General features: G+C 39.6%; 1 protein-coding gene across 4 annotated transcripts in view; it reads right to left on the bottom strand.

The window, feature by feature from the left end:
- The window catches only part of CEP295 (centrosomal protein 295), a 43,279-nt gene extending 33,175 nt beyond the window's left edge, over window positions 1-10,104 (bottom strand). For 2 of the 4 annotated variants that reach the window (XM_065832533.2, XM_071803391.1), the window contains exons 1-5: window positions 9,593-9,988; window positions 7,714-7,847; window positions 6,611-6,811; window positions 5,259-5,383; window positions 4,208-4,301 (exon numbers count right to left, since the gene is read on the bottom strand). In XM_065832533.2, the coding sequence (XP_065688605.2) occupies window positions 4,208-4,301; window positions 5,259-5,383; window positions 6,611-6,811; window positions 7,714-7,847; window positions 9,593-9,602 (564 nt within the window). In that variant the 5' untranslated portion in view covers window positions 9,603-9,988. The other 2 variants (XM_071803402.1, XM_071803398.1) reach the window with 2 other exon arrangements.
- Window positions 10,105-12,191: the final 2,087 nt, after the last annotated feature.

Here is a 12,191-nt window from a genome sequence, read left to right as displayed (position 1 = left end):
GGATGCCCAAAGGGTCTGTGACCCCATGGGAAGCCCATGCTGGAGCAGACTCCTGGCAGGACCTGTGGCCCTGGGGAGAGAGGAACCCACGCTGGAGTAGGTTTGCTGGCAGGACTTGTGACCCTGTGGAGGACCCAGGCTGGAGCAGTTCATGAAGAACTGTAACCTGTGTGAAGAACTCATGTTGGAGAAGTTCATGGAGAACTGTCTCCCATGGGAGGGATCCCACATTGGAGCAGGGGCAGAGTGTGAGGAATCCTCCCCTGAGGAGGAAGGAGCAGCAGAGACAATGTGTGATGAACTGACCACAACCTCCATTCCCTGTGCCCCTGCTCCGCTTGGCAGGAGGAAGCTGAGAAATCAGGGGTGAAGTTGAGCCTGGGAAGAAGGAAGGGGTTTGGGGAAGGTGTTTTAAGTTTTTGTTTTATTTCCTCATTATCCTACTTTGATTCGATTGGTAATAAATTTAATTAGTTTTCCCCAAGTCGAGTCTGTTTTGCTTGTGATGGTAACTACTGAGTGATCTCTCCCTCTCCTTATCTCGACCAGCAAGGCTGTTGTTCTATTTTCTCTCCCCTGTCCAGCTGAGAAAGGGAGTGATAAAGCAGCTTTGCTGGGCACTTGCTGTCCAGCCAGGGCCAACCCACCTCAAGACAAGTGGAGAAAGTGAAGTCCTTAAATTTATATCTATGATATGCATCTAGTTTTAGCCTTACCAACAGAACTCCAGTAACTTATTGTTCTTAAGCAAGTGCATGCTATTCTAGTAGGAAGAAAAAAAAAATACATACACATAAAAGCACACCATCAATAACTTCAATTATTTGTACTTGATAATGCTGTTTAAAAATTGTCAACTTACTTAAGAAATCATAGTAGTTGTAACAGATCAACATTAACCAAAATGCCTGTAGATACTGACTATAGCTCTGAAAACAGAGAAGTCCCATGTCTAAGCCTCATTAGCCAGATCACTGACTGCTTCACCTATACTGTGTTACTTTCACAATGTGTAATTAAAGCTCAGTCTTCTGAATGGTTTAAAAAAATGTATAACTAAAAAGTTAGTAATTAATAATTACATTTAATCAAGTAAATCTCCAGAATTTTATTCAAAAGCTGTGAAGATGCGAAAATTATGTTAGAGGCTGCAATTTTCCAATTAAAAGCAATTAACGCTGAAAGAAATAATACTTGTTACATTATTACACCTCATGCTGGAACCACCACAGTTAAGAATCCATCCACAGCTCCATAGAGAAGTCTGTCATTCCTGCTTTCATTTTTATTTTTTTCCCTACAAAAGGAATTAACTCTATACTAAAATCTGGCAAAACTGGAGCAGCAACGTATCATAAAATGGGGGAAAAAAAAAGAAAACCCATCTATAAATGTTATGAATACTCAAGAAGAATATAGTAACATGTTTAGTTTGTATTTCCTTTACATAAAAATCTTACAGATCATATAAAAAAATAAAGTTCAAAAGAACTCTGTGACACTTGTCAATAAAACGGTCTTTACAGTTTAACTTCAATTAAGTAACTTAACAGTTGGTCTAACTAAATAAGGCCTCAATTCCTAAAAGCCATCCTCTGAGAACTAAATTTGATTATGACAATGTATCAAGAGTAAAAACACTTATTTTGTAACTGGGTAAAGTAACAATAGTAGGAGTATCTTAAGAAAATGTTTCTTATATTCTAAGTAATCCTGCAATGAACAACACTGCCCCAGCTCCATTTTATTACATTTTATTCAATTGTTATTGCAACAGAGCATCAGATTATGATTATAGTTATGTTTAATAAGCTCTTTATGTACATTGATTCAAGAAAACAAGCACGCTTATGCAGATGACCTTGTAATTTGCTGTAATTCTCAGGATTCAGAGTGAAGTTAAGCAATTCCAATTCAGTGCCTTTTGAGTAATGCATTTGCAAGACAAAGCTCCAGATTCTTAGCCCTGAAACTGACAGTTAACATCTTCTGTTTTCTCTATATGTACATAACTATGAATAAGCCACAGCTCTAATCGTCTCTGATCTTTCAATTACTTAGCATTTAGCCCCAGTTACACTTCCAAGAAAATAACTTTGTCCTTCACCCTGTGCCCTCCCAGCAACACAGGTCTATAACAAAAGGATTGAAATGCATACAGATATGAAAACTAGGAAAAAGACTCAGTCAGTCTACAGAGATCAAACTGACACACTGTTATATTCCAACAATGCAATGCGAATTGTTGATTCAACCTGCCATTATCAGAGCATTAACTCATTAAAAGAGAAGAAACCCACCTACTGTAGAAAATCAAGATGTTTGCAAACTCTGTTAAAAGTCTGTTTGTTGAAACAGTGAGTAAAGGGCTTCTACTCGTGGGTGTAAATGCATTAAGTTGTAGCATGTCAGGAAAGGATGTTACGATTCTGTAATACTCCAACAGGATACTGACACAGACCTGTCATCCATTATAATCACAAATGCAATTGTACCAGAACCCAGGGAAACCTGAAAAGTCTCTTGCCTGCCCTGGTGAAAAAAGACTAGGGTAATAAGGAAATTTTGTATTTTTAAAACGGAAAGAGAGGTTTCTTACTGAGGTTGTTGGATGAAAAGTATTATATAGGACTGTGTCTTTTCAGTCATTACACCATCTACAAACACACATGTTAATTGTAGCTGATTTTCAGTCACCAATCAGAAACTTTTGTAATAGAATGCAACATAAAGCACATCCTAAACTGCAGAAGTTATTAAAAATCAATGCTGCATCTCACGCTTTTCCAACAATGCCAAACTGAGCAACAAAAGCATGTGAAAACCAGGAAAGAGTCAAAGTTTTAACTGACACAGGTTTCATCTGCTCTGCAGCAGATAAACCAGCAGCAAGTCACATGGAGCAACATGGAGAACAGCAGAACAAAAGAGCATCTGAATTTGCATGAACTGTACCATAGAGAACCTTCTTTCATCTGTTCAAATTCCCATATTGCATATACTTCACCAGAAATAGCTCCAAACTTTAGCACTCCCTTACGACACTTGCTTTTTTCCTCACTCATATCCAACCACCACAAGAAAACTCCTGGGCAGCCAGCGAGGCAGCCTACAGAGAAGCAGGTACTAAAAGACACACATGCAAGCATACAGACACCCCTTCTTCTAATCAATCTGCAAACAGTAAGGGTCAGACCTCACTCAGTTTCTTCAGATCCATCAGTATGAAACCCTGCCATCTACCACACCTATACAAAACATGCTGGATGTACCTGGGAAAAGCTTTGACAACTTCACTGGCTCCCAGAGGGACCAGTATTCCTTAATCCTTTCTTTTCTTGTCAGTGGTCTGAATATCCCTGAACCTGACAGTGTGAAAAGTACAGCACCATACACAGCAACTTAGATTCTGCATTAATGAAGTCCTGTTAAATTAAATATACTAGAAGCTAACTCCAGAGTAAAAAAATGCATGTAATGTTCTTCCTGCAGTTCAGACCTGCAATCCTACAGCAACTTCTACACCCATGCAGAATCTCTCTGAAATCAAAGTAGTAGGAAGGAGGTACAAAGTTGCTGTCTAAAAAGGGTACAGGATAGAATTAAAAGTATGGTTTTAATCTACTTTCCTCCTCAATAGCTGTAGGTACTGGTTTCCTATCAAAACTAAACACCTTACCCTACATTTAGTATTTCATATAAGCAACAATAAAATTGGAGGGGAGAAAAAACCCAAACAAACAAAAACCAAAACAGACAATAACAAAAACCCCAAAGCTAAGGAGGTAGAACTATCAGCATTACAGAACTAAACAAATCTCTACTACTACATCATTATGACAGAAAGCTGAGGCAGTGTGTACATGCTGAGAAAGATTATTGTACAGTTTAATACCACTGTGAATCTTAAATCAAAGTGAGATCATGATAAAAAGGCATGTTAACCACAAAAATAAAATCTCAGATGACAAGAAATAAAATCCACACATAACAAGAGATCAGAAATAAACAAATACCAAAGCTTAACAGTAAGAAGTCTGCTTATACATAATTCATTAATTTTCTTGATTTTTGCTGAGCCCCTCTCCTTGTAGTATGCAAATAGCAATTTCAGATATCCTGCTGTGAGAAGTCAGATCAATAAATAAATCATTACAATGATATAGTACCCTGAAATTGTGACCACTATTGCATCATGGATACATACCTCCAGAGGATGTGGCTGAGGAGGTGGCAGGCTCGCCACTTTGGCTGCTCTTTGTCTTTCCACTTCCAGAGCGTATTTACGTGCGTTTGTTCGTCTTGGGGAAAAAAAAAAAAAAAACTTTCATATACATGTATATATGTGTATATATATACACACATATATATACACACACACACACACACATATATATATATATATATATATATATATATACACGTATATAAAACCAAAACCCACGGAAGAAAGAAGAAAAGGAAAGTAACAATGACAGCACTGTGCAAAATAAAAGGCAAACCTAAAAATAAACAGATTCAGCTATACCTGGATTGGATGCTCAAGAGATAGGGGTGGGCAAGCACACTGAAAAGTCAACAGAACTTACACTGGAAGTCAGCACTAAAAAATGCATTTTTGAAGTAATGCAAAAACATTAGTACACAAAAACTTCTAAAGAAGTTTGCGTTCCACTGAAGTTTTCAGAAAGCACTGTATCACTACAACATATTTTAATTGCTCAAGTGTGGACAAGAAGTATTTAATCAATAGGTCTCAGCTCTATTCAAGCACAACTATCCCCAGAAGTACACAGCTCATTTTTCATTCCAGCTCAAGTTTGGTTCAATCTGCTAAAAAAAAAAAACAAAACACAAAAACCAAACCAAAACAAAAAACCAAACCAAACCAAAAACACACTAGGATGGAAGATAAATGTGATAGGTCCTGTTTTCAAGTGGGTAACTCTCCGTCAGGAACCAGTCTGAGAACACTTCATATCACTGAACAGCTGCTAGCCAACAATGTAAACGGAAAATAGCAATACAGAGAGTCTCATTGAGAGTCTATAAGGCCAACCCATATACTCGACATTTTTGTCTTGGTTTTGAAATTAAAATTCTTACCAAAATCCACAAGCTTTGTCCACAAGCATTAATTCTCTAATCCATAAATTTTCAAGCAGCTCCAAGCAAGGAGCATCAAGATGTTTTCCTTTCACCTTATGACATTGTAAAAGGTATTCTATGCTTAGTAAAACTAGATAACTATTGCATACCGCGCTTGCTCACGAAGTAATTTTTCTTTTTGGTACTTCTGCTCTTTCAGGGCTTTCCTATGTCTCTTTTCAGCTCTTTGCTTCCTTTCCTCTGCTTGCTTTGCCAGAGCTTCTAAGTCAGGTTCCTTAACAATAAAATATTGCAAGAACTTAATACATGATTTTACTCACTTCTCATACTATCAGTGTGAGATTTCATATTAGTACTGTTTGTAAGAATGACAAGCTCAAAATTACTTTCAACTATATTAGAGTAAAAATACTCTCAATTATAACCTTTCCTTTTCTGCCATCTTCTTTATTTTCTTCTCTACCACCAAGAGCAGCAAATTTGCCACTTTCCCCAGTCAATGTAACCAAATATTGGCGTGGAAACCTTAGCTTCTCTCTTCATCTCTTTGATAAAGAGAGTAATATAAATATACTTACACATTTTAGCAAATGCTGACTAAACTGCACATGCCTTTCAGTCATTAATGACAACAACTGTGTATCAACAGAAACATTTATTTGTAATTAGTTTTCTATTCTTATGGCATTCGTACCACAGTTTTCCACAAAACCATCTATCCTAGCATCAGAAAGAACTTTACAAAGAAGTGAGAGACACTGAGATATGGAAAAAGAAAATGTTATTTTACTTGGGTTAAAAAGCCTGACTAATTTGGGAAGTAAGGTAGTCTGCAAAATTCATGCAACAAATCTGTAGGATCACTGATTTCTATAAAACTGGTTCAAAGTCAAATCTGCTGAAAAGTTCTATCCAACGACCTCAATGATCTCTTTAAAAGAGCCTATCCAAACTATAGGATTTTAAAGAAAGTGAAAATAGTTTACAGGTGCAGAATTCAGAAGTGACAACAGTTAGCAGTCTAGGCAAAGGCCTGAGGCTCTTATCAAGACTTCCCATGTCACTTGAGCACCGAATTAAAAAAAAGGTTAGGTGTATTTTTCTGAACCATAGAAAAGATACTATTACATGGTAGAGAAAAAAGTTACTATATTCCTGGCATACTTGAGACAATGATTCACCATGTGCAATTTAGTCAAGTACTAACACACACTATCATATATGTGTATAATCTAACATAAACAAAACATGAAGAGTTTACACAGCAAAAGCCTTTGCAGATAGGCCTGTTAGACCATTTAATCCTGGTCTTATGGAAAGCTATCTGCAAAAAAGTACATAAAAGTTTCTAAGAAGTTTCCGTTCTTGAAAATCTGTCATTTTAGGTATTAGGACTGCAAAATCAAGAATATACAAAAAAAAACAACATGCAAGCAGCAGCCTTGGTATTTCTAGAATATCAATAATTTCTCCAATAAATTCATTAAGCTGCTCTACTTACGTGCTCCTTGGCTTGTCGGTGACCCTCACCAATTGCTCTTAAGCTCGCTAAATACAGTTCTTCTAAGGCTTTCATCTTTTCATCCTGTGTTTTCTGCCATTCAGCTCTCAGTGCCTCCTCTAACCGATGTAGCTGTTCTTCTCTCCTCTGCTTTACTTTCTGCCTTATCTGCAAGGCGATATACTTCTGTTGCTCTCTAACCTGTAGAAATAGCATTTCTGTTTAGTCAGCAACTTAAAAAAGCTTGGAACATCCTTCCCTCCAAAAATACAACACAGTAATTTATTAAAGACTCTATTACAATGCAATGTGGTTTAAAGAAAATCAGTAACTATACTGATAAATTAAAGTCTGTTTACTAAGTTTTTGTTTTTACTTCACTGAAGTAAAAAACATAAAGAAGCCCAAGAAGGGTGAAAGATTAGTATATGGTAAACATCTTGAAGATGTAAATTTTTTGAAGATGTGAAAGACCTGAACAGCTTGTGTAGGACAAAGCAGAGGAAGGCTGAGAGAAGAGTAAGAAGAATGCAGAAACAGCTCTATGTCCTAACAGCAGGACAGCAGAACAGAAACAGAGGATGAACTGATCAACAGACATGTTCTGAAGAATATAAAGGTACTTTGCTCAGACATTCTACAAGGAACAGTAGTTAAAGCATTTAGAGCTATGACATATTGTAGCTATTCAGTTCATCTAGTGGAAAACTGTGAAATTTTATATCAGTAGCAGTTGTCTTATTTCTTCTGCATGATCGCTGTGAAAACACCTGGAACACTGTAAGAGGTACGAATCCTTACACAAGTCACACGCAGCAGAAAAGAGACACTTGCATATTCACAGCCAAATAAAAATGGTAGATACTGGGAAACTGGCAGGGAAGAGATTCTGAAACAGATGCCAAAGCGAATCTAAGAAACAGAGAAGGTATCACAAGCAACCTATGTACTTAGGAGTAAATAAACATGAGAAAAGGAAAATAATTCACAAACTAAATACAAACCTAATATGCACTATTATCACCCTGAAATTTTAGTTAATTTGCTAAATTATTTGTTACAACATTGAACGAAATATGCAACATGCAAAAATACAGGCATACTTGCTGTAGCCTCAGTTTTCTTCTTCTTTCATATTCTTGTTTCAGAAGCATGGTTTCTTCATTAGGACTAAGCCTCAACTGCCCAACTTTTGCAGCTTTCCTCTTCATCTTTGGAAGCGCTGAATAATCAGCTTCTATGAGAACAAGAAAAACAGAAATTGTGCATAAATTATATAGGTATACCAGCTACAAAACACAGATAGTGACGTAATCTTACAAATCTATGGTGGTATCTAAGACTCTGAGCTACAGCTGTTTACAGCTGTTTCAATTGTACTCAACAACATTTGTCACAAAGTGTACAGATTTTGAACTATTTGCACTATGTAGCAAACTCTGCAACAGTATCACATTCGCATTCTTCATTGTGGACGAGATAGGCACATCTGCAAAGTGAACAGTAAAACACTACTAACACAAAAACTGAAAACCACCTCCCAGGCTGGTCACTTGGGAGATTTGTACTGAAATGCTCTCATAACAATTACAAGATACTGAGTTTGTGAACATTTTTGACTGCAGTCTGAGGTTTTCTGCTGTGAAAACTGTGAGACTCCGACAAGTCTGCATGCCAAGCATTTCACTAGAACACTGAAATTGCTCACTGACAATTTTTTATTCAAGTTTTCTTAAGTAGCCACTTCAAATGGTGTTTCCCTGTAGATTTTACTGTAGAACCAGGATCTGATGGTTCTACAGATTGTTTCCTGTCATCCTCACAATTAAAAATTTCATCTTCATGACAAAATAGACTTTTTTAGTCTGATATGCAGCCTAGTCCAAAACTGCCCCCTAATCTTTATTTGATCTTTAAGTATTTATATCCCTGAAAATACTGTCCCAAAACAAACCAACAGAGACTTTCAAAAGCCACTGTTTAGTTTTTAAAATCAAAAGCTTATTACTAATGAACAATCCATGCAGCAGTAACTATTTATCCAAACATGTTACACCTGGAAAACTCTAATGAAATCAGGTAAGGTGTATAAACAAAATCATTATCCATAAGACACTTTTCATACAGGGTAATTAAGCCAATGAATCCTGTAGGAAACAATTATTTTGCAAATATAATAGGCCCAGGCAGGATCTTTCAGCAAAGCATATTTCAATAATAATTTTGCAAGATCAGGTATTCTACCTAAAGGTAGGCATACATAATAGGGCAAAAAGCCCCTGCTTATATCCCCCCAAAATCCCGGCTGCAATTTCCCTCCCCTGTTCCCTGTTGGTTGGGTACACGGTTTAGAGACCACCTAGCACCTGCCTCAGTTTACATACAATACCCCTCCCCTTATCAATCTATTTAAGAGAGGGATTCCTGGTACTTTGGCTACCCTTCCCCCTAAATTAACTTGTAAATACAGGTATCAGTATGCATAGAGGTATCAGTATATATTCCGGGAAGAGACTCTGTCTTACGTTAAGGATTCATAGTCCGATGTCTCTCAGTCCTAACCCCCTGCTGGGGTCAGGCGCCAGGTCGCCAGTTTTGTAAAAGCAACATTCCTTCGTTAAACGTTCCTTACAATCTCAAGTTCGTTACAGTATAAACAGGGGCAGAATATGATGGTCCCTGCGAGCTTTCCCTTATTCAGCTAATGAGGTACAAAAGACAAGTTTAACAATACAGACAGTTAAGGAGCAAATGCCCACATTCTTCTCTCCCAAAACAAGGAAAATTTAGGCCATAAACGATATGAAGATCTAACATGTAAAGGTCGAGAGCAACAGCAGGTCACGCAAATACCACAGTAACCAAGGTCTGCACAGGTTCAACCTCAGTACAAAGCAGTGAGTAGGTACAGGGCAGTTCCAGCTAAGCCAGCCTTCCCCGGGATCCCTGTACTACAGACGTGCTCGTCAGCAACATTAATACCTCTTTTCATCCTGCCGGGACAGCACTTCTCCACAGCCGGAGGGAGAAGCCGTTAGGAGGCGAGCAGCGGCCGGGGCTCACCCCTGAGGGGGCGGCTAGGGGCGCAGCTGCCTGGGGGTGAGGAGGATGGAGCACGTAGGGCCCCAGGGAGAGCCCCACCGCCAGCGATCTCTGCCTAGGAGACCCCCGATCAGTCACCGGGAACCGCCACCGCGGGCCGCTCGGCCAGGCCGGGCTGAGGAGGGACAACGCGGAGGGGAGAGAGAAAAATGGGCGCTCGCCCAGCCCCAGCCGGGAACATGACCACCGCCTCCGAGCGGCCGCGGGCCCGCACGGGAAGGAGAGAGCGGAACGAAACAAAGGGAAGCAAAGGCAGCAACCCCGCGGAGGAGCTGCCCGCACCTACCGCCGCCCGTCCCGCCGCCCGCTGGGCCCTGCCGGCCGCCGTCGCCGCCAACGGCCGGTCCCTCGGATACGTCACCCCCAACAGCCAATGGCCGCGGGCACAGCGGGAAACCAAGCGCCGCGGCGGGAAACTCGACATCTGCGCATGCGCTGTGCTGCCCCGCACCGCCCGACGCTCCAGGCTCGCGGCAGAGCGCATGCGCCAGCGGGAGGTCCGGCCCTGCCATGCCCCGCCTCCCAGTGCGGTGAGCCCTGCCCTCGGTGACCAATGGGAGTGGAGGAAAGCTGTGACTGGCGGGTGAGACCCAGCGCGGCCAGTATAAAATGGCGCTAAGAGAGACTCGCAGAACGGTTGGGGGTAGGAGGGATTTCTGGATATCATCTAGTCCAACGAGGCCAAATAGATCAACCGAGAGAGGTGCTTGAATCCTTTCTCTCCTCTGTGAGGTTCTCAGTGAGTCATTTCCAGAGGTTGGATTTAAATGGGGTTCATGTTTTGCCCACTGACTCAGGTGATCTCAGTATGTGTTTGAAGGTGTTTATTACCACAATCTTCTTAGAGCATCATATCAGCAGGACTTAGGGCTTTCAAGCACCAGAACTCATGTGGGGGAGGTGTTGGCTGCACTAGCAATGGTGAGGGAGCAGGAGAAAACTCAGCAACTGTGAGCTTTACTTCACTAGTTTAACCTCTTTCTTGTTCAATGCTCTTTTTGGATGCACTGTGTGAGTAGGACTAAATTGCCTAAATTCAGTGCACCCAGGCTTGCTGCTCTGCCTTCTGCTCTGTCTTCTAGGCTTGCACACAGCTAAGTCACTTCTACAATGCATGGATCTGTGCTGCTGTCTGAACCTCATAACTGCTGCTGATCTGTCTTTTATAAATCTCCTTTTTTTTATTAACTAATGTCTGATGCAATACTTGTCTGCGTCTTTGCTTTAATCTTCATGTTTCAGTTTTCTTTCCAAAAGGGACCATTTATTATACATAGACTTGCAGCAGTTGGGATTTGAAAGTGGAGTCATCCGATATCCTTGATTTATGAGGAACATAAACCTGAGCAAAAACTTGTTGATGTTTAGAGAAACAATTGTGCTGCACATAAGGATGAAGCAAAAGAGGTCGTGCTAGACGGTTGTTTTTGCATTAAGTTTGCAGAGTTTGAGCTCCTGCTGTAAAAATGGAAGAAATGCTTGTGACTTATAATTGATCAGGCAGAAAGGAAATAATTGGTCATCTTACACTCAAATGTGAGTGCAAAATACAGCTACTTGCTATGGTATTTTTTCCTAGACAAAGGAAAAAATGTTTGTACTAGGAGCTAACTCCCATAGTAACCCACCATACTGTGCCCTACAGAAACCAGAAGGGCTGAGATTACTCAGTAAAACTTTGTGGGTTTGTGTGTGCAGATGCATAGCCACACAGAAAATGCACTAAAAATATGGGATTGAAAAAAAAAAATACATGAACATTGGAAGAAGAGATAACATAGCAATTTTATGCATTTTACTGCTGAAGTACCTTCTTATTCACAGGTTTCTGTGCTATGGGATCAGTTAGGGAGATAATTTGCTTTCTGTCAAATGCTTGCAACTTGCTGCAAACTGCTGACTGTAATAGCTGGTACCAAGTTAACACCTGATTGTACATTAAAGACACCCAGATGTTTCATAGGATGCATATTGAATAAATTAAACTTCAGCAGTGCGCTTCCAAATGTGTTTTCTGGTCTCCTTATTGGATTTTTTTGTCCTTCAGCATTTTCATTACGGCAACGCTCTTCCCAATAACATCTCTTCTAAATAGCTTTATCCTGCAGGTCAACAGGTGAAAAAAATTTAAGACAGTCTATTAAGAGAGTAATTGAGACTATAGATTTTAGAGTCTTCTACTTATAAAATGTGAAAAAGGTCGAATACATGCTCCTCAATTATCCTATTGAAAAAAGGGATATTATGAAACCTACACGTACTGGGTTAGAATTTTGTTTCAAGGGTGTTTTCTAGTCAATGTGTTGCAGAATTAGTTCTGCTACCACCTAATTTACATACATATACTGAAAAACAGGGATCTAGCAAAGTCATTTTAATACTGTAATGTTTTCTACTTTTTACTACACCTGTTTGAATTACAGTATTACAAGCTCTCATTAATCCTTTCCCCTTGTGAAGCAGATGGTTTTCCTTTTAT

This window comes from Patagioenas fasciata, chromosome 1 (assembly GCF_037038585.1).
Source record: "Patagioenas fasciata isolate bPatFas1 chromosome 1, bPatFas1.hap1, whole genome shotgun sequence".
NCBI classification, from domain to species: domain Eukaryota; kingdom Metazoa; phylum Chordata; class Aves; order Columbiformes; family Columbidae; genus Patagioenas; species Patagioenas fasciata.
This window is presented reverse-complemented; position numbering and strand designations above follow the sequence as displayed.